The 22,837-nt window shown below is 52.3% G+C and overlaps 2 protein-coding genes across 2 annotated transcripts; one reads left to right on the top strand and one right to left on the bottom strand.

Annotated features, from left to right (window-relative positions):
• Window positions 1–8,966: 8,966 nt before the first annotated feature.
• Window positions 8,967–11,724, bottom strand: SYT8 (synaptotagmin 8; the record flags this gene model as incomplete). The annotated part of the gene is made up of 8 exons (XM_084207394.1): window positions 8,967–9,200; window positions 9,284–9,417; window positions 9,793–9,910; window positions 10,103–10,270; window positions 10,467–10,634; window positions 10,872–10,967; window positions 11,096–11,253; window positions 11,619–11,724. The coding sequence occupies 8 exons, from the start codon at window positions 11,722–11,724 to the stop codon at window positions 8,967–8,969; spliced, it is 1,182 nt and encodes a 393-aa protein (XP_084063520.1).
• Window positions 11,725–15,562: 3,838 nt separating this feature from the next.
• LOC311154646 (cytosolic 5'-nucleotidase 1A-like) lies at window positions 15,563–22,837 on the top strand. Its single transcript, XM_084207312.1, has 7 exons — window positions 15,563–15,640; window positions 16,979–17,037; window positions 17,668–17,835; window positions 18,169–18,298; window positions 18,812–18,934; window positions 19,988–20,166; window positions 20,684–22,837. Exons 2-7 carry the CDS (start codon window positions 16,993–16,995, stop codon window positions 20,981–20,983), a joined length of 945 nt encoding a protein of 314 aa, XP_084063438.1. The 5' UTR covers window positions 15,563–15,640; window positions 16,979–16,992; the 3' UTR covers window positions 20,984–22,837.

Raw genomic sequence — 22,837 nt, 5'->3', positions numbered from 1 at the left:
CCCCATGCTGACAGCAAGAAGGGTAATCCTCTCTGTGGGATGACCCAGACCCATATCTCCGTGGATCTGAAGGAGAAGCAGGTGGAAACATGGCTGGAAATATTCCCCAGCCCTTGTCACAGCACATGTAGAGCGTGTGTGTAGGGGATCCCATGGAGACAGGGACCCAAACAGCTCCGGCTCTCCTCCCCCAGGCCAGGCGCTCCCTCCTCTTCCAGCCGGGGCTTTTTAGGCTGATTCTGACATGGCCCTGACAATATTTTGCAGGCGCCTCCCAGACATTATATAGATAGCAAATCCCTTGCTGCAGGCTTCCTGTTTCACCACGCTCAGCACTACACAAGTAGTGCTGCAGGTGCTGCTGAAGGACAAGCAAGTCCTTGGTATGGGACTGGTGTCTCGCAGGGGTTTGCCTGGTAGCAACCCCCTAGCCTGGGCAAGGTTGGACCCACATATCCCACCTGGAAAATGTCCCTTTGAAATGCTGCAGCTACACATTCTGGCCTCTGCTGGCCCATCAGTCCTGCAGAGAGCCACTCAGCTCTTGGTGGAGGAATCAAAACTGGGGGAGTTCTCAATTCAAAATTCCCCACGGGCAGGGAGTTTCCTTCAGCTCTGTGAGAGGAAGGCATCCTGGGCCTCCTGGAGTCCAGGCATGCAGCAGAGCAAAGAGATCTGCTCAGAATTTCAAGGGTGTGGTTATCACCTTGTGACAGGAAAGTGTTGGCCTGATATAGTGGAAGAATGAAGTTCAAAGAAAGAAGTCTCATGACCAAAATATTGGCCAACTGGAGTGTTTGTAGGATACAGAAGTGGATGGTGAGGTGTGATAATAGGATGAGCAGAAGGTTGAGTCTCCAAGTCTGCAGAAGGCTCTCCATGGAGCTGCCTTCCACAGGGGTGAACTGTAAGGCAGCTCTCCAAGAAAAATAAAGAAGCAGCAGACTTAAATGGCATGAGGAAGAAACCCAGTGAGGAGAAGGAAGAACAGAAAAACAAATCTGTGTCAAAGTTAAAAGCCATGGTTAACATTAGGAAAGAGAAGTTTCCAAAGGAATTATTTAAGTGTTTGAGTGATGAAAGACAAGTTTCTTGCAGAAAAGCTCAATGAAGGAAGCGCCAGGCACATCCTTCAAAGAGGTGTTTGGCTCTGAATGTTAGGTATTAGTGAGGTAATTAGGCAGGGGCCAGGAATGGATGCACTGTTCATACTTGGGTACTTTCCTAATGAGCACCTGACCTTGTTCCCTTCCCTCACTTCCCCCCACCTGAGCTAGAGGAATGCACCATGGGTGTGGGCCACCATTCCCAGAGCACTTCCACCATCCTGTGAGGTGGGTGAGAGGGAAGATCTGTCACACACAGGAGGTTCTGCACAATGTTTTAGAGACTCAGGTGTAGCTTTTTGGGGCCAGGCTCCTCCACGGAATCACCACGTGTTGGAAGGATGAGGCTGATGAATCCATGCAAGCTGTTCCTCATGACACTCTCCTACACTTTACACCTTGCCTCCTCTTCAGCATCCCACAAGGATCAAGTGGGAAGGCACTATGACACCAGATGATGCTATGCCTTATTTCCAAGGATAACACTGCTAGTAAAACACAAGCATGCTACTCAGCAGCAATGGTGACCACAGTAAAAGTTCAGACAAGATCACCGGGGAAACCTGTATTTGACTGCCCTTTGCTTTCCCAAAATTGCACCACACCAAAGCAAAGCACTTGGCTCCCATCCTGCCCAGGACATACCCACTCCCCCTGCAGTGTGTCCCTGAAAGAGCTCCCCATTTCCCTGCTTCTGCTGACACCAACCCCCAGGAACTCTACCATCACTTTTACATCTTTGTGCCAGTGCTGTCCTACATCCCATAGGTACAGTCACCTCATTTGCCCATGAAATGGGATTAAAGTTTTTGGCTGTTCCTGTACAGGGCACCTCCCAACCAACACAGCCACCCTGTCCATGCTATGTTACTTGACAGGGAGTGCTTCAGGCACATGATGTTGATGCCCTCTGGCTGCAAACCCACCAGCAGGTCCTGATGACACTCTTCATGTTCAGCAGATATATCACAAACTCATGAGGTGACAGCTGCTTCATTCTGTGTTTGACTATCAGCTACACAGTGATGCACTCAGGACCCTGGGAGAAGCCATCCCAGCGGTGGATGAATACACAATTCCCTTTTTCTGGCAAGACTTTGACATCCCACAAACAGGGCTGCCCTGTTCCATCACAGCCCAGATGTTAGCCTTGAGGTGTGAGTGGAACCCTCTCCGTGGCAGAGGTAGGGGATGACACTCAGGCTGCCATCTGATGTCAGGGAAGCTGTCAGTGCTGAAGCTGTCAGTGCTGCTCAGGCACAGCCCTGCCCACTGTTGATGTTCCCCAGGCAGATGCAGTCAGTTACCCAAGTGATGAGGGCTCCTGTAAAGGGGCAACACACAGGTTTCTGACCGGTGGGTTCCTTGGGATGCAGCTTTTTCTTCTTCCTCCTGAGGGATTTCTTGGAGCTGGCATGTGGTGCAGGAGGCTGAAATTGGGCTCACAACAGCAGCAAAAAGAGGGACAAGTGAAAGGAGAGCTTGGCCTTGAAAGGGAGTCTGCTGGAGAAGGCAGGGGAGGAGCAGGGGTGGGACTGGATCTGTGGGTCTGCATTAGGGACCCCATGTTGTGGACTGCTCTCAGACTCTTCCATCTGTCAAACAGTATTAAAAAAAGGACTGGTGAGGCTACAAAAACTCATCTCTGCAGCTGCACAAGCAAGGAGATGTGCAGACCAATCTTGCTGAAGCAGTCATTGCCTCCTGCTGAGGGTGCTAAGAAGAGTGACCAGGGTATCTTGCCATGATGCAGGACTATGAACACTACATCCCCACCCTTCCCTTCATTCACTTCACTTTTATACTCACCAACTTTGGACAAGTGCTGTAGGAACAGAGCAATTCCCTATGAACACACAGTACTCACATATGGCTGCTTTTGATAAAAACACTGGCCTTGAAGAGAAACAAGGCATTTTAATGATCCCTTCCACTCCAAAGGGACACTCTTTGGTGTGGGCTTCCAGAAGAGTTTGCAGCTCACTGCAAGCTGGAGCCTGGAGGAAGGGTGGCATTTCAAAATGAAAACACAAAAGGGAGAAGAGAGGCTTGAGGAATAGGGCAAAACCCAGGAAACTCCTCTGGATGAAGTCCCTTCTGACCATGGTAGCAAACAGGGGCTTCATTCTCCACTGATGGAGAGTCTGTGTTCATAGCCAGGGTTAGGATCACTCAGCTGCCAGCACAGCACTGGGCACAAACCTCACTCCTCTGAGGAGCTTTTCTCAGTTCTGCCCAGGACCAGAAGCCTTGGACTCTTCCACAGTGTGGCCCTTCCTCCATGACCCCAGGCTAAGTTGGCAGCCCCCTGGAAAGCAAACACCTCTGACAGGCACTGGTCCGTGCCCAGGCCTTCAACATTTAATGCCTACAGGAGGTGATCCCTCTGGAATTTCCACCCAGCTTGCCCCTGGATAGTATTACAGAAGGGACCCAACACCTGATCACAATCCTTCATGTGTATGCACATCCTCAAAGCCTGGTTAAGACCAGGGTATGACCCAGAACGTGTCTGGAGAACGAGCTGAGACCTCCGTGTGCTCAAAGAGTATGGCTGAAACATGTCTTTGCTCTCAAAAGGTCTTTCAGGCTCTCTGTGCCAAGACAAAACAAGAACATGGTGTTAGTTTAAAAAAAAAAAAGGCCACAGAGCTCAAGAAAACTGATAAATCACAAAGCTCTTCTCTCCCCAAGGTCAGCAATTGCTCTACAAACCAGTAGCCATGGAAGGTATGATTCTCCAGAATTTATCCATTCCAAGCACACTGGCTTTTTCTAAATGCTGTGTGACCCCAGACACCTCATTTTACAAAAAAAGCTATCAGCTGCAAAGAGCCTTGGCAGCCTCACCTGCCTGCACACATTGAGAAAGCCCTGGGAGAAGACAGCTGCAAGGAGATGGCCTCTGGAAGCTCTTCTGGAGGTGCTTCTCATTCAGGTTGGGCAATGGAGGGGATGATCTCAGAGTAGGAGAGGGCTGCACCAGGAAAACTCAACACCCAGCCCCACGGAGCATCTCTCAAGAACATCCCCAAAGCCAGTTAATTCACAGAGTATCTGGGACATGAATGTTCTTTCATGAAGGCAGGCCTGAGTTTAGCACACGTGCAGAAATTGGGGGTGGTGTGGGATGAGTGCATCCAAAACAGAGAAACCTTCAGCAGAGGCCTTTGCAGGTATGAACACATCCTTTGTCACATCCAGAGTGAACACCAAAGCCAATTGTTTTAACTGGGCTGTCTTAAGTTAAAACCTTCATGCCAAGGTTCATGCTTCTATGTCTAAACTGCTCTGACTTGTGTGTAAAAGTTAAGAGGAAAATGCTCTCTATCCAGGGCAAAACCAGATGCCAGCTGGGCTGGTTTCCACATGAGACAAGCATCTCTTTCATGGGCACTGAGCTCTTCACTGGCTCTTCCAAAGGGGCAGTGTTTCTTTTACTAAGTCAGCAATGACTGATTCACAACTCAAAGTGCCTGTTTCCCACAGAGAGCTTTTCAGGCTCGGACAGGGACATCTGCAATGCCCATGTTCACGATCAGGGTGACAAAATACTCGTTTGCAAACCCACCATCTTCCCAGATGCTCCTCACAGAACGTCAAATACGATATGGGTTGGGTTGTTTGCAGGTCAGGGCCTCTTTTCAGCTCAGTTAAACTCCTCTTCCTAACTGACTCTGTGCTTGTTTCTGCAATTGAGTAGCAGTAAGTGCCTGCAGGGGTTTCATCACCTCCCTGTGAGGTCAGCAAAGTTGGTTGAGAAACCCCCATCTTGTTGACATGCAACAAGTCATCGCTGATGGGTATCCATTCACCCAGAATGCTGAACTTCTCCAGGGAGCACTTTTTGCCCAGCAGCATGAAAGCTATGAAATCCTCATGCTGCTTCTCCTTTAGTTCCATCCTACCTAGACCTGAAATCCGGAGAAATAAGAAGTCTGGTTTTTCCAGGTCTGCCCACAAAGTTCAAATTGCAACTTTGGGAAGCACCTCTGTGCACCCATTATTGTTCCTGTTTCTCAGACTGGACTGTCAGGGGCTTCTACCCCTCCCTTCCTGCCCATGCAGGGCAAGGTGCATTGAGATGTAAAGTGGTCCAAACAATATTTCTGTATCCAGAAGCAAAACAAGCCCAGCTGGGGGCAGGAACACTCCCAGAGCTCCACAAGAGCCCCAGCAGCAGTCAGAGCAGGGGAAAAGGAAGAGGAAAAAGGGGGAGAAAAAGGTAGGAGAATGAGGATAGAGAAAGGAAACTAGGGATAACAATCCAGGAGCTGGGGCTTTTAAAAAATAAGCCCATGCATCACCAAAGTACACATTTTGCCCATAAAATTGCAAGGCATAAAGATGCTAGCTAAGGAATATTTATAAAGCAGGCATGCTTGCTCCTAGTGAGAAGAGTTTAGATGCTCTCCAGCTCTCAAAAACTCTAAGACTAGCCAAAAAATCTGTGGCTGGAGGACAGCCAGCCCATACCCAGGCCGAACGATGACAGCCCATAATCATTTTTGTCTCACTGCAGACGACTGGTGACAAGCACATATGAGGCTCAGCCTTCTCCTTGTGCAGCCCTCCCATTTGATTTCCTTGAGTGCAGGAACAAATAACAAAAAAAAAAAAAATCACTGAATGAGGGGATAATTAACTTTGAGATGGGCTGCTGGAGGTCAGAAGTCTTGGATCTGGATGTAAATAATTGAGATGATAAATCTTAATAACAAACACCTCAGTTTTCAGTGCTTCTTGTCTCTTTTAACAGACCTCTGCTTGGCCCAAGCTCTGCTTTTTGCCCTGCCACTGACCTGCAAAGCTGCTAATTAAATGCAGAGACAAACTCCCCCAGCGGCCACCTGGGCACCTTGGATGGATTGGATACCTGCTTTTGCCCCCCTTAACCACCAGCAAAGCCCTCTTTGCCCCCGTGGTGCAGGATCAGGCAAGGGCTGGCTCCTGCCTCCTGGGAAAAGCCCCTCGGACACCTCCAGCATTGCCACATGGCTACCCAAGGGCTGTGCAGCCGCGGGAAGGGGCTTGCACGGCATCGCTGCTTGCTCTCCCTCTCCAACACGGGCTCCATCTCCAGAAGAGGAAATCTCGGCTGGTGAGGCTCTAACGGGGGCCACAGACCAGATGACACAGAGACCCAGCTCAGAGCACGTACTGCCCTGCCCTCTAGATGCAGACACGGGAATACAGCACAGACAAAAGCTGAGGAGGAGCTGGTTTTCCCCCTCCTTTACTTCTCTTCTTGCCGCATCTTCCACCCTCCGAGTGCAGGAGGAGCACTGGTGAGGCAGAAGATCCTCAGACATCTGGCTTTGATCGATGAGGGACAGCCACCCCCGCCAAGGCCACAGGGAGGTGAAAAGGAGATGGCCTGCACACGAGACAGGGCTGTCTGCCTTCCTGCAAACAGGCTCCCGAGCAGGCTGTGTTCATTTGGGGTGAAATAAGGCATGAAATGAAGCCCAGATCCACCAGCCCTGCTTCAAACAGCTGCCAGCAGATACTAAGAGGATCCTGCCAGAAGAGGAGAGTGCTCAAAGCCGTGCTGTAAGCACACAAGGCTTACTGAGAAGGAGAAATGATGACAGAGGGAAAAAGCAGCCTCGGCGGTGCATTAAAAACTGGAGCTGGGTGGAGAACATCCCCACCTGCTCGCCTCTCCCTCCTGAACAAACAACTCGGTTTGCTGAGATTTACTGCACAAAGGCTCACTCCAGGTTGCTCAGAGCCAGCCCAGCTGGGTGCTCACTCCAACATTCCCTGGCCTTTCCCCTAAAAGCACCATGGGTTCCCTCTCCAGCTCTGCTCACCCAGCAGAGCCGATCCAGACACTGAGCAAGGCCAGAGCTGGAGAGAGAAGGGGCAGGCACTGGTATGGGGAGTGAGTAATGTTTCTCCAGGAGGGGCTGTCTCTGCACCTCCTTCAACTGCATCTGTTTTGGCACTAATATGCATATACTTTTATGCCCAGCTCCATAAATTATGCAGTGAACCTCAAGGCCATGACTTCAAAATAGGGGGACTGGAAAAAGCACACATACACACACACACAAAAATAAGAACTGCCTGTTCCAAAAGCCATTTCTGGATGGTGCATGGTCCTTAATCACCACAACGGCATCACCAAAAACCAACCTGGCAATAGATTTGGAACCTCAAACCTAATTCAGAGATGTTCCCTTCGGCACAGCCTGTTCTAGGCTGATTCTAATGTTGAGACTGAAGGCTGAGGCTTCAAAACCTCCCTTTACAAGTCTTTCTCAGGTGACTGATTTCCTCCTCCATCTCATTAGCGGCTGCCAGCAGATGCTGTTTCCCCAGCAGAAGCCACACTTCACTTGTTACAGTCATCTCAAAACCACCCTGTCATTTCTCCCCTCCTCACAGCCACAGCGAAGCCTGGAGAATATTCATCAAGAGGCAGACACAGCAGCAGCTTTTTATGGTTAAGCTCAGGTCATTATTCTCTATCGAGACTTTTCATAATCTTCCTCAGCTTCATGTTTGTTTAACTCTTGGATAGTTGCTCTGTGGAGCTCTGGGTAATCACAGATTAAGTGCTTTTTAATATTAATAGCTTTTCATTAATGTGCCAGGCTCTCTCCCCTCCAGAGTCCAGGCAATAGCTATTAGCACCGAGCCTGCAGCTCCCTGTGGTGAAAAGGACTTTTTTCTTTTGGGCCAAAATTCCACAGCATGAGCCCAGATCTTGTGTTCTGCGGCTGCTTTGTAGTAGAAGGATTTTAGAACAGGAGAAATTCCCAGACCAGGGAGCTTCCTCCTGCAGATGGCTCAGAGAAGCTGCTCTGGAGTCACCCCAAACTGCAGCATACTCAAGGGCATGTAGCAGCACCACTCCAATGCCCTCATCCTTCTAGGAGAGATCTTTGCTTACGTAGCCCCAACACCACAGCTCCACAAAGCAGGGTGGGGCAGGACATGTGGCCACAAAAAACCTCCCAGATTAAACATGAAACCTGCCCAGAAGTGATGCGAGGGCTGCAAGCCAGCCTCTACCACGGTGGTGTGATCACAGTGTGAAAACAAGAGCCTCAGCCCCTCCACCCTGGCAGGACCTCCAGGTGCCAGAGGTGCAAACCTTGCTGTGCCACTCCTGTAGGACCATGTGAGGTGAAAGGAGCTGACACTGTGCATCTTCATCCGTGTGGTGCACAGGGCTGGCCACTGGTGAGCCCCAGAGCCTGAGTCACATCTTAGTGTGCACAAATCATCATGGGCTGAGAACAGGCTAAGTGTGAAGCCACATTGCTTCTCATTTAGCCTCTAGCCAGGACACAGAGCCCACATTGCAGAGGCACTAAAGAGCTAGTCCAACATCTCCAACACCTTCCTCATCCACCTGCATTCCTTCTCTCAAGCCCCTTACATTCTTCAATATCTTGGTCTTGTTTAAAAGCCTTCACAGGAAACATGAACACACTTCTCACCAAGTTATTCACCACTAAAGAAACCTCCCACCCATGCCACCAGCACGTTAACCCTCTGCTTTATAAATATCAATGGACTCTGTTTTGCATGAGCCTGAAGCTCTGTGTATTTCCCCCCCAGCCCACGAGCAGTTGGGATGAGCTGGCTCCTGCGCCCATGACATCCCCTCTAGCCCCTCTCCTCCACATCCAGCCTTGCCCTGGGATGCCGAGCTTCCCTGTCCCAGGTGTAACACAGAGCACGAGCTGCACCAGCAGCCAGATCATCTCTTGGCCAGAAGGAGTCCCAGTCCCCTCTTTGCTGACAATGAGCTGGGACCAACATGTGTAGAGCTTGCTGAGCAGAAGCCCCTCAGTCCTCCACAAGCCCACCATCCTGCTCCCTGGGTGGAGGAGGAAACCCCCACTATCTGGAGTGCAGGGGCAGCTTGAGGTGGGACTTCAGTCCCAGGGCTTTGTCCACCACCTCTGGGGGCTGCAGGATGTGCCACTGGGCGAGGGGCCGGCGTGGGTTGGACAGCATGTCGGACCAGTGCCGCAGCTGGTTGCCCGTGGCTCGGCAGCCCAGGAAGAGTTTGCCAATGGGCTCATTCTTGGTCACTTTGTCGTGATCCCAGACGGAGATGACCACATCCACATTCTGGGGGGGACACAAGAAAGAGGGTCAGTGGGAAGAGGTTTGCTGCAGTGGGGACCTGCTCAGGGAACTTCAGGGAAACCCACCTGGATCTGACTGAAAGGCACCTCAAAAACAAACACCTCGTTGAAGTAAGGGCTTAAGGTGTTTTTCTTCACACTTGTCCTTTTTTTCTTCCATTTCTTCCTGTTCAGTATGAGATGCACCTTGACAAAAGGATCTGAAGAGAGAGAGGGCACACCTGGCACAAGTGGCAGTTTTTGACTGAAGAACTCAGCCACAAAACAGCTTTCCTCAGCCATTCCCAAGGAGACCATGGCATCCCACTTGTCACTCCTCATGGTGAGACGGCCACCTCAGAGCTCGCTTCCTCCTGCCAAGCTCCCTGTACAATCCAGCCATGACATCTCCTCCTGGAAGACACCTCCAGTATTGCCCAAAGCTGGAGTATCTGTGTTGGGAGTCAGCCAAGGGCTGAATATGGTGGTCACAGCAGGAAGCAGGTCTTAACACCAAGAGTTTTCAAGGCTTTGCAGCTCTAGGTGCCACCACTGAGGCCTGAGCAGGGGTCTGAGAACAAGCAGCCCCCACTGACCTGAGAGTCCATCAGAGTCCATCCGCTTCAGCTGCCTGGCTTCCAAGATGAGCACCGTCAGCTTGCCAGTGCTGGGGACATAGCGCAGCGAGAAGCAGATCTCACCCAGATGCTCTTCCTGATGGAGAGATGCCGGTAATTAGTACCAGGCAGAGGAGCCAGCTCACCGGAGGCTGGGGCATCAGGCTGGCCCCAGGTTTCCTGAGTCTCCCCCACTCTCATGCTTGCCCCTAAGGCTTGCTTCTTGGGGAGGTGGCAAGCCAAGCAACAGCACATCCCTCGCAACAGTTTCCCACCCACCAGGACCAACCTCCACTTTACTGGCCACCGCCAGGTCACTCCACTGCTCGATGACATGCTGCAGGTCGACACTGGCCAGGGGCAGCCGGACCTCACCAATGATGTCATGCTTGGAAAAGCGGTTGAAGTCATAGATCTGCATCACCAGTGTGGATTCAGACACCTCAACCTGGGGTACCTGCAGGGGAGGACCCAAAAGCCTGGACTCACTCCTCAGTGGCAGCCCTGCCCCATGAGGGTATTCCTCTCTCCCATTTCCCAGTCCTGATTGCGCAAACATCTCCTAGAACAGAGAGGTTTTTGCCCAGGGAGCAGTGTCTATGCAACACTCTTGATGGGACATCATTGAAAACATCATTGCCTTTGGTTTGTACCTGGAAAGTGAAGCTCTCGTTGAAGATAGGGTTCAGGGTTTTGCGGTAAACCTTGGTCTCGTATCTCTTCTTCCTATCAGACGTTAGGTAGACAATCACATATGGGTCAGATGTGCCTCCGCTGTCCATGGCCTTCAGCTCAACTGCCTGCTTCACACCAACCTTCAGCTGGAGAGGAGTGAGGCACAAGGTCACCGGGTGGAGAAGGATGGGGTCAGGCAGCTCAGTGGGGGCTCAGTGGGAAGTGAGTGCAACAGTGAGGAACGCCTTGACACCATGCAGGCATGAGAGCTAGTGGGCTGTAAGCAGGTGGGAGAGGGCACGTCCACCTCAGTGGGCAGCAAAGAGTGACCATGCAAGAGCATGGCTTTTTCCCTGCTGTGCCATGGCCATCAGCATCCCCACCTCCTGCATGCGGAAGTTGTACTCCAGAGAGTACTGCAGCTTTCCTCGCCGCTTCTGCTCTACTTCCCGCTCCAGGTCTTCCATCTCAGGCTGGACCTGTGGCAGAGAGCAACACTCAGCCATGTCCCTGCCATGCCGTGCTCCCACCATCCCTGAGGATGGGCAGTGCAGCAGCAAACCCCTCAGGGGGAGGGAGGGGGGATTGAGGGGAAGGCAGGACCCACAAGGTTGATGGTGGTGGGGTTGCTGACAGCACACAAGCCGATTCTCTCCTTCTTCCTGGGCTTCTTCTTGGTACAGCAGCACTTGATGATGCAGATGAGGAAGAGAAGGAGGAGAATAGCCCCTGCCACAGCCACGGTGATGAGAGCCCATTTGGGTACTGGTGAGATATTCAGGGAGCAGCATTGGATAGAAGAGTTAAAACCAAGCAAAACATACAGAGTACATTTAAACCTCTTCCTGGTCCTTCAGCATTAAGGAGTTGTACTTTCAAAATTGCCCCTAGAATCCTGGACAGACCCTATGCAGGGAGACTGAGGCTGAAAACCAATCCCCAGATGGGTAGCAAAGATACCCTCTGCTCCTGAGGCAGTGTGGTACTACTGTGCAGTATTACCTCCCTGATGGAGCCTACTAGAAAATGGAATTTGAAGGGAGGGTGAAGTGAATACACAGCCTCAAGAGTCCAGCAGCCCCACCACGTAATGCCACCCAGGAAAGGAGGGCAAGAGACGCTGTACTCACACGGAATCCAGCTAAGCCAGCTGTCCAGGGAGCCTGGCCAAGCTGTGGTGGTGATGCTGGTGTGTGGGGAGGCTGTAGTCCTGCCTTTCCTGGCTGCCACTGCCATGGCTAATCTGAGGTGATCTGGGAACACAGGCAAAATTAACAGGGTGGGGATTTCCTCTCCGGTAGCACGTGTGCTGCCCGTAGCCCAGGGCTCTAATGAGAGCAAACACAATTAAAACACAGAGCTCAGGGTAAGCGATTAGAGCTTGGCCACATTGACAACGAGATGTGAAATGGAGCGGGAGGGAGCTGCTGGCAGGGAGGGCTCTGTGCCAGCCGGCCCCTCCCATGCAGTCTTCTCCTTCGTATCCTTGCAAGTCTGCCTGCTGAAAGCAGAGAGATTGGGGGTCCAGGGCGTTTTGAGAAGAGGAATCACTTGGCTGTAGGGTACAAAAACAAAGAGCTGTTTTGTGCTGGCTCCTCCCCGGCCAGGCAGGGTGAGCTGAAGGGTTTTCTCAGCTCCAGGAAAGCCCCATCATCAGCTAACACCCCTTTTTGGCTATTTTCCCCCCTGTCGCAGGGCTGAAGAGCGGTAAGGTTGGTTCCTGGGCTCGCAACAGGGCTGGTGCCCTCGCTGCCGGTGGCAGTGCTGCCACCAGGCTGGGGCCACACCGGCTCGGAAACTTTCCGTGAGCTCGACCTGCGCACATGGCAACGCTGACACAGCCTGAGGGGAGGCTTCAAATTTAAAGCAGGATGGTTTTACAGCATTGCTTTCCCCATGGCAAAGCTTTTATTCTAGCGTCAACACTTCCTCATAGCCAAATTCCTTTCGCGTCAGCGGGACAGGTGTGCCCGGAGCGGTGCTGCGCGGTGAGCGGGTCTGCAGCCACCACGGCGCGGGTGGCACCCAGCCCCGGTGCCCGGGCTGGCAGCTATGTGCCTGTGGCTGCCCAGCCTCCTGCCCGGCCTGGGTCCCTGCTCAAGCAGCCAACTCCACCTTGCTCTGCCCATCCCAAGGTGCTCCTTGCGCGGGGATCTTGCCTGGGAGCAGGTAACCACGTCTGTGCTTCCCTTCGCTGAGCCTGCAAAGCCAGCAAGCACCCTTTCTTTTTCCAGCAGTGTGCTTTGCTGCATGTGGGCATGGGGCTGGAGAGACGTGGGAATTGCTGTCACCCCTGTGCTGTCGTTGCTGGGACAATGAGGTGCAGGTTAAATGACTTGTCCAGGGCCACCCGGGACTTCTGTGTCATTGGAAACCCGAAGCATCGCTCAGGTATTTTAGAGGTGCCAGGCTGCAGCTTTGGAGTGAAGGACAGCACAGGGGTGCAGGCATCCACCCAGCACAGAATTAGGAGTTCCAGTACATTTTGCCTGCCACAGGCTGTGTCACATTAGTCTAACATTGACCCTGGTTTAAAAAAAACCTTTATCCTAACCCTGAAGAATGAACTAAGGCACCACTTTGGGAACGATGGGGACAGCCCTGCTGTGGTCTGGCACAGGAAGCATAGTCTCAGTGGGCAGTCTGCTGGGAGCATCGAGCATCCATGTTCCTGAAAAAGGGGCTGAGGGAACCCTGACTCTCGCTCCCACCCTGTGCTGACTGGGTTCCCAAATCCAGACTTACCGACAAGTGTCCTTCCCAGCGTCAGCCTCCCCTCCCTGCCGCCCAGGCTCCAGTCAAGCCAGCAAGTGTGGCAGGGGCATGCTGTGGGCTGAGATGGGAGCCCAGCAGGCACGCAGCTGAGGGTGCAGAAGGGATGGTGGCTGCACTGCACAGCCCAAACAGGAAAGTCTGCTTTGCCAGCTCAGGAGCCAGGTGGCCCCAGCAGCCCTGCCGGCCCCACCTCGCTGCTGACCCAAGCAGCGTTCATGCAGGCGAAAAGCCAGCAGGGAACTCCCTGCTGGACCAGGAAGCAAAACCTGCCCTCCTGCCTGCAAGAAGCTGGAGGGCATTGCTGCCCAGCTCCATGCACTGGGAAATTTGCTTCTCCAAGTTATCCCTGCAGGGATGCTGGCTGCAGGCACTTGCACAAGGGAATGGACACTTTCAAGGGGATGGGTGCATGACTGCATCCATCCCTAGTGAGCTCTGCCCTTGGGAAGCCCAGCTCCTTAGCCCACAGGGCATGCGCTGTGTGAGGGCCTGCAAAACGTGTGCGGATGAACAGGAATGCTCTGCTGCAACACGGCAAGGAGGACAGACAGGACAAGGGGATACTGCTTGGGTGGTTTCATCCTCCAGCGCCAACAGAAGCACCAGGCACACAGCCAGGAGCAATTTCACAGGCTTTCATTGCATTAAATTTATGCTTGTAAACTTCTTCCCTTGCTGCCAATTCAGTAAAGTCTGACCAAAACCTGCCTTATCACCATGTAAATTTGGGGTCGTGTCAGAAGCAGGGAGCCATACTGCAAAACTGCCAGTGTCAAGTGGTTGATGTAGTGATGGAAGGAGATGCCCCATAAACCAGACCTGTCCCAGCTCTGCCCCATCACCCTGACTCACCAGTCATTCCAGATTTTCACATGGCCACAGAGGTGTTCCACAGTGGGTGCCCAGCCACAGGAGAGGAGCTAGGGCTGCCCTTCAGCCACTCAAAAAATAGCCACACTCACAAGGACCTTGCACTCCTGCTGCTCAGAAAAGCACCATCTCCAGGAGCAGGAGATGCAGGAATGATACTGCAGCAAACCTCTGGGGGAACTTTCTGCTCTAAACTGGAAGTCCCAAGGGATGCACAAGAGAAATGCATTATGGGGATGGGGGAATAAAGAATATTAAAATCCCCCAGGGAAAGGGTGGTCTGCATATGCACACTAAAAGATGAGCATGTAAGTAGCCTTTTTAACAGGTTGTTTGCTAGAGACAGCTAGAACACATTGCCCAAGAAGTTGTGGCCTCATCCCTGGAAGAGTTGAGGGCCAGATTGGATGGGGCTGTGAGCAAGCTGATCTGGTGCATGGTATCCCTGCCCTGGTGGAAGGGGTTGGAACTAAATCATCTTTAGGACCCTTCCAACCAAAATCATTCTATGGTTCTATAATCTCAGTGAGACCAAGCTGCACAGGACCATGGTGCCTTCCCACATTTTGGGAGGAGATTTGGTGATCCTGGTGATAGCCTGATGTCATGCAGGTGGACAACTGCTCAGCCTTAGTGCAGCTGAGTTTGGGTTCTATTTGGTCTCCAAGGCTGGGCAGGTTGCAGCAGTGGGAAGGAACAAGGGACCCTTGTTCCAGCAATGGGGCAAGGGAAAAGCTGCAGGATGATCCTGAGTCCCTGAGCCCCCCTCCCGTCATCGTCTCCCCCCCCATCCCTGACAGTCACAATTTTGGACAGAAAAGGGTGTTGAACTGTCCTGGCACCATGAGCCCCACAGGGCTGGGTGCCACACAGCCTACCCAGAAAAGTGAAATCCTAGCCCCAAAATCAACCCTGCTCAGGACAGCATCTGAGACATGGCCTTCAGAAAATTAGAGAAAAGAGACCCAAGAACATTACAGTAAAATTGCAAATGTGCTGCAGCCACCCACACTCTGCACCCGCCTTTGCTCCCCGCATCCCTGCATCCGCCGCGAGTCACCCTGGACCAGATACCCCTATTTTTTTCGTTCAAAAATACAAGCATTCAGGGGCTGGGAAATGACAGGACTAGAGGCGCGCTATAAATACTGCAGCTGCAGAAATAAGGCATCACGGCTTGCGGACAGCGATCGCCACTGCGCACAAGCGCCCAGAGGGCTCCGGAAGCGGGCACAGCACCGAGTCCCCTCCCCAGGGTGACCGCGGCCGTGTCCGAAGCCAGGCCACGTGACCGTGATCCTGTGCAATGCCGGCTGGGAAATGCAGGCTGGCCCGGGCACGACGCCAACCAGCTGGCTGCCTACAAATCCCAGCGTGCCGGGGAGCTGCGCCCATCCCGGCTCCCGCCGGCTTCCTGCAGCGCGGCAGGGGGAAATATAAACAGCGGCGCCGGGGCACGGCGGGCATGCTGCCGCTGGACGGGCCGGGGAGCAGAGGCGGCGCTCGGGTGAGTGAGTGTGGGCTTTTCTCTCTGGCAGAACCCTGTCTGTGTGCAGGGGGTAACACAACATCTGCTCCCTGCTAGGCAGACGTAGCAAGAGCTGCGGGGACCAGCAGCACCCGCCTGGAATGTTTTCCTGGGGTCTCGCAGCGATCCGTGTGCCTGTGCGGATCCGTGTGCCTGGGTGCGAACAGCGCTGCGGGTTGTCGGGGCAGGGACATGGAAAGGAGAAGTCGGGCTTGGTTTGCAGTGGAAGAGCGAAGCAGAAATTAGAGGTGGGTTCTCCCACCAGGAAGGGCTGTTCATCTCTGTTGCCTCCTTGCATTCATTTAGTTTTGACTTTCAGAGAATACTTGGCTGAGATTATGTCAGGGAGAAGCTTCTGCCTGAGCTTGGCTGGTGTTTCCTACCCTCTCTGGGAGGAGACCCCTTCTCAGCATGGGGCAGGGAGGGAGGAAGCAGAGGGATGCTCAGCATCTCCTGGCTTTCCAGGCAGCCCTGGCTGGGGCAGTAGCCCTGCTGCAGGACTTTCTACTCCTCGGGCAGTCGGGGAGTGCACATGCAAGCTCTGAGCCCCCCGTGGCAAGGCTGTGGCTCTCACGGCTGACAGTAGCCAGTGGTGCCTACTGGCCCGGGCGACATTTTGCAGTCCCTGAACAATAAACATTAATTAAATACAACTGGGGCAAGACAGGTCTCTGTGGATACCTTGACTTGTCCTTTACACTGCATGTTGGCTTTGCTCTTTGCTTGCCCTGCCCCCCCAGTACCCTAATCAGGTAGGGCCTGACTGGCTCTCAGGGCAGTGGAGGGGCAGACCAACCCCATCACAGGGGTCTCAGCCTTTATCCAAGCCCTCACCATACTCTTCTACTTACTCTGGCCTTTTACAGCTTCAAACGAGCTGCTGATGCAGTGAACTCCTTCATTTGTAGATACAAATTCACCATTCAAGCAAAAGTGGCAAAAAAGGCAACAAGAATGTGAACTAGAAACCTAACTATAAGATCTAGCCTACTTGGGCTTTTATAAACAGCCTTATTTTTCTTGGAAAAGAGCTCCACAACAGCTTTCAGCAGTTCCACACAGAGGAAAATACTCTTTGACAAAAATTAAAGTAAAAATAAAGTAGTGAACTGTGTTTGAAAAGCCACTTTTCCATCACATTTAACTGGAGCTGTTAGAACAGAGCAAAGCTGCTGTCAGCAGAAATAGGTTCATTTGAGCTGCTGTACTTGGTGTGTAGGATGTTTTCTGTCTCCTTTCCACTCTTCCCCTCTCAAGAATGACTATAGATTGGCTACATTATAATCTGTCAGTTTAATCTTGTATTTTCTCTTAAAGGCTGAGAGTTGAAGATGGCAGAGCTGGAAAGCACAGTCATAAACACTAACGTAAAACAGGTAAACGGCTGTCCATTACAAAACACACATCCTGTATTTCCACACCAAGTCTTGAAATGCCACCACGGAAGAGGACACACCACAACCCAGAGCTGTCATGGCCTGAATTGCTTATGCCTGGGTTTCAGCAGAAGTGGCTGTCCCAGTAAAGTCCATGTGATTTCCAGTTGCTTGGACTGGGCAGGTACATTTGCTCATGCTTAAATTTTGGAGCAGCCAGGGAGAAAGCAGCAGCTTCTCTACATACACAGAGGCTTTATTCAGCTGTCCCGAACAGACACAAACGAAGGGTAGTACCACCAGTATGTGCAGAGAAACCCAGCACACACAGATGACTGTGGCTGTGCTGTCCCCACAAAGAACAAAATTATGGAGCAATCCCCACTGTGTGAGCTGTCCTTGGAGCATGTGGCACTTATCAGACAGGTTAGGGTTTCACAACTGCCAGCCCCATCCTTGGTGGCCTGAAGATGAAGACTGGGTGTGGTACCTCTGGCATCAGGAACTGTGACACAGGGGTGATACCTCCAGCACCCAATTCTACCACTCTGGCTGGTGCCCCCTGCTCACCCCACCTCCTGAGCTCCTTCTCTGCTGTCCCCTGACTCCTCTTTCCTCCCTGTCCTGCAGAAAGACCCCAGCACGGCACTGGTCGTTGCTGTGACTACCAGAGCCATCTTCAACCTGGAGGAGGAGCACAAGCTCTACCTGGAGAAAGGCAAGGAGGAGTACACAAGGCACCAGCAGGCCAACCAGGACAAGCCCCTGCCACCAGGCACAGCCTTTGCCTTCATCCAGGTGAGCCCCACACCTGGCTAGGGGCACAGGCAGACACTTCACAGGATGGGGTGAAAGCTCAGCTTTCCCAACTTTAGGTCTCAACTGCCATCAGAGGGTGTAGTTATGCCTGTGCTGATCTCCTGGCCTCGTTGCAGGGCACTGAGATCTGTTTTCCTGATCAGTCCATCTCCCTCTGGCTTTTCCAAGGTGGTTGCTCTGTCTGGCTCTCCATAACGTGCCAGCCTTGCCATAGCTGACAGATGCAGCACAAACCACTAACTGTAACTGCAAAAGAACTCCTGCAAAGGTACTGCAGTCATGCCTCTTTAAAAGAGTCCCATCTCCTCCCAGGCAGTGCAGTATGTTAACAAGAAGATCCTGGAGAGCAACCCAGCAGAGAGGGACCTCTTTGACATCCTGGTGCTCTCCAACAACAGCCCAGAGAGCGGCGTGCGCATCATCAACAGTGCCAAGCACTATGGTAAGGGGGACCCATCCCTGGCAGTGCCTGATCCCCTGGGAGGCTGCAGGGCAGATCAGGCACCACAGTGGATCATCAGTGGCAAACAGAGAGCCAGGGGATACAAGGGGAAGTGGGGAAGGGGTTCTCTTGGAGCCCAGCTCCCCTCAGCCATATCTTTCACACCAAGAAGTCGCAGCATTTTGCACGGCCTGGGCATGTTCAAGCAGGTACTGAAAATAAAAAAAATTATTTAAAAAAAACACCCTAAATCCCAGAGTGCTGTCAGGAGGAATGCTCATTTAAGGGAGGGATGGAGGGAATATTTACCTGCACTCTGCAGTTTTATAGGAGCAACAACAGGTCAAGAAGATGCAGCAAGAACACAGACAGGTTCCCCAGACATCACTGGGAAATTCATTGCCCTGAGCTCTTAGAGAAAAGCACACCGAGACCCAGGGAGGGAGTGACCAGGGAGGGGCTGTGAGGAGGATGTTGATCTATAAGAATTCACTCACATCCCTTGTGCTGAAGGCCTGGAGATCTCCAAGTTCTGCTTTGTCAGTGACGAGGACTCCACACAGTACCTGAAGTCCCACGGTGTCAAGCTGTTCCTCTCAGCTGACAGGACAGATGTCTGCAACGCCCTCCGGAGAGGTACGTTCTCCCCTCCATCCCACATCCCCAAACCTACCACACTTTTTCCAAGCAGCTCAGTACCAAGAGACAACACCAGAGCCTGTGATTTCACAGGGACAAGGGGTGAATGGCACATTGATTACCAGTACACTCCTGAACAGTTCAATCTCCTTTTCTGTCCTTACCAGTAGCCTGCAAACACACCAGCCTTGCTCAGATGCCCTCACAAGTCACTGAGTGCATTATGCATTATTTTTAGCACAGTTCTGCCATGGGCTGGTCATTCCCTGCCTGACGTTTAAGCCTTTCTAACCAAAAATGCAGTTCCATTCATCAATGAGACTTTATCAGTGATTCCCAGGATTCCGTGAGGATGCCACAGAAATTTGCTGTCTTGGTACATGCAGAGTTACTGTGTGCTCAGTAAACATGTGTCTGACCTCAATCAGAGGAAATGCAGTCTTCCCAACTCCTCTAATGGGGTTAATCTCCTTCTTATTAATTCACTTGGGTACCAGCACATCAGCTGGCCACTGTCCTTCAAGGTCAGGAGCAAGCCATCTGCAACTTTCCTTCACTACACAGCACATTCCTGGAACCTCCTTGAGAGAATCATTGCTCTGACAAGTGTCTCCCATCTGGGAGCCTGGGTCCACATATGAGGGTGGGCAGGGAGCAGCTTGTAGGAAGAGACTGTAATTAAGCCAATTACCACAATCAATGGAGATGCCAGCCCATATTATTCACACCACAGTGTGCTAAATCTGGGCATTAAAGATTGAGACTTGGCAGGGTGAGCAAGCACCAGGAGGAGGGCTGCTCATGCCTTGACAACCACCCACTATCTCTTACCACACTTCAGTATCTCCCCAGACCTCGGTTTCTGATCAGCAGCACTTTCTCAAGGGATAACACAGCCATGGAAAGGCTGGGCTGACTCCCCCAGAAAGTTCCTTGACTTGGATGCCTGGCATGGTGATGTCGGTCAGGGCTGCAGCAGATATGTGGGGAGCCGCTGAGCTGCCCCAGGGAAGGGTGTCCCTCCTGACCCCAGCTTGCTCTGCCTCACAGGGGTCTCAGCGGCGCTCGTCTTCCAGCAAGAGGTGCAGGCCCCCGGCACTCCACTCCGCGTGGTGTTTGACGGGGATGCTGTGCTCTTCTCAGATGAGACAGACCAGATCTTCCAGGAGCAGGGCCTGGAGGGGGCAGTGCAGTACGAGCGGGCGATGGAGGCCGTCCCCATAGGAGAGGTGAGCATGCCACCTTGCTTCATTGGACATCCACAGGCTCTGCTGTCCCGCCTGCTAGGGCTTTGGCATGAACAGTCACAAAAGCAGAAAGCCTTACAGCATCCCTATGCATCCACTACTCAGTCCCAGGTATGGGCCTGATCGGGAGTCTCACTGGAAATGGATGTGTTATCTCCTGTAAATAAGCCCTAAATATCTAGGATTGGGGCTAATCCCAACACCACCTTTTGTAGGCTGTCACCTCTTGCTATCCAAGTTCCTGCAGGACTCAGACCTAGAGGCACTGCTTGCTGGGATGTAGCTTGCTGGTCACTATGGGATTAGCATGACATGGCTCACCTTCCTCCCAGGGACTGCAGTGCACAGCCCCAGTCCCAACATTGCCCGGTCCTGGAGCCCACAGGCACTGTGTGCTCTGCAGAGCCCTGAGAAAGCCTGGGGGACGAACAAGTGGCTTGTACAGGCAGAGTGTTTCCTTATTTCCCACACACTCCCAACTGTCTTGCTGTCCTTCCAGGGTCCCTTGAAGGCATTTGCCATGCACCTTGGGAAGATGCGTAAGAAGTTTGGCCAGGAAAAATCCCCCATCCGCACCTACCTGGTGACAGCGCGCAGCGGCCGGGACATGGGCATCCGAGCCATCAAAACGCTCCGGGAATGGGGTCTGCCCATCGACGAGGCTTTCTTCATGGATGGGGCTCCCAAAGGCCCCATCCTCGCCCAGATCCAGCCTCACATTTTCTTTGATGATGGGCTTCATAACATCCAAGGGGCCCAAAATGTGGGGGTACCCTCTGCCTGGGTCCCTTCCTGCTGATGGACTGCAGGCCAGTAGTCCTCCCACCCAGCAATATAGGGGACTGGGTCAGTTGGAGGCAAAACTGGAGAAGAAAGGATCTCCTAATGTGCAGCAAGCAAATCTCAGGGAAAGGGGACGAGAGCATGGACTCTCATGCAAAGCTTGATGCATATTTCTGCTCCTCATAAGAGGTTCTCTATGTCTTAGGATAAAGCCAAAAGACACAACTGCTCCAGGATGGGAGGACACCTTCGCTGTGACACTGAGGACTCCACCTACCTGCCATGTAGGACTTGGGGACTTTTCTCAAAGAAATTGGTGAAACTAATGCCACACACACAAGATGAAAGAAGCAAGAAAAAAATGCTAGTTTTGGCTGTGCTCAGGCAAGTCTCCAAGATTGAGCAACACAGGAAGGACATCAGCCTGTTGAGCCGAGTCCAGAGGAGGCAGACCAAGATGATTAAAGGGATATAGCACCTCTCCTGTGAGGGAAGGCTGAGAGAATTGGGATTGTTCAGCCTGGAAAAGAGGGTAGCCGAACTGCGGCCTCCCAGGACCTGAAGGGAACCTAAAGGAAAGATGGAGAGGGATTATTTACAAAAGCACGTAGTGACAGGACAAGGGGGAATGGCTTCAAACTGAACAAAGGCAGGTTTAGATCAGATATTAGGAAGACGTTCTTTTCTGTGTGGGTGATGAGGCACTGAAATAGGTTGCCCAGGGAAGTTGTGGATTCCCCATCCCTGGGAGTCAAAGGTCAGGCTGGATGGAGCTCTGCGTAACCTGGTTGAGTGACAGGTGTCCCTGCTCACACCAGGGTGGCTGAAAACTGGGTGATCTTTAGGGTCTCTTCCAACCCAAACCATTCTATTATTCTATGATTCTATGATTTATTCCCATCTGCCTAAAGGGAGCTCTCAAGACCCTGCCTCATCAGACACACTCATCTTTGTTTCCTGAGGAGACTGATGTGCTAGTGAGTGCTTCAGGCAGCTCCAGCCAAACTCAGAAGAGGGAGAAAGACTTCAAAACTGTAAAGGACCTACAAACCTTTTAGAAATGGGTGCATGGGTTGAAGAAAGAAAGCCCAAGCTATTCCTCCTCATAAAATAGATTATAGCACAAGACAGCTTTCCTTAGATATGCATACTGCTCAGAGTGCTTTTAGGAGACACACCTGTGGGACACACAGCTCCTGGAGCTGCAGGACGGACAAGGCTACAGCCCAGCACTGGGGTCCCACCAGGAGAGGGCACTGGAGATAGGCTGCCTGCAGCGCAAGCCACGGAGGGGCCCGAACTGCAGATCAGTGCTACGGGGGCTGGGGCAGGACTGGGAACTGTGGCCAACCTTAAATGGATCTCCAGAGCCGTGGGTGGAGGGCATGGGTGGGGGTCTCAGGAGCAACTGCTCCTTGCACATGGGGCACGTGGGTGTGCTCGGTTCCCTGCCTGATATCACACCACACCCCAAACAGGGATGCCTCTCCTCTGGCAGTTTGGACTCAATTCTTAATTTTCCTGGGGAACAAGGAACATGCAAGGCTCACCTGCAGGTTTCTTTCCCCAGGGCTGGATGTGAGTTGCCACTAGAGGCCACTGTACTGCCTGGGGACCTGGCACCTCAAATCCCTGCCAGCTGTCCAGAAACGCCTCCTAAAAAAAACCACAAACTGGCTGCTCAGGCAGCAGCAGGATTATGGACAAGGAGATAAAGATGATGCTGGCTTAGTTTTTTTAATCTCAGTGTAATCAGAAAATAATTACTTTAAAGGCTTCACAAGTGTTGTTCTCACCAAAGTTGATTCTCCCCCACGCCCCCCCAAAAAAATAAATAAATGAACAAGCGTCCCAGTGTGCCTGTTCCTGA

Source organism: Fringilla coelebs, assembly GCF_963513975.1.
Source record: "Fringilla coelebs genome assembly, chromosome: 6".
In the NCBI taxonomy this organism is placed as follows: domain Eukaryota; kingdom Metazoa; phylum Chordata; class Aves; order Passeriformes; family Fringillidae; genus Fringilla; species Fringilla coelebs.
Note: the sequence above shows the minus strand (reverse complement) of the source record. Positions and strands in the feature narration are given on the sequence as shown.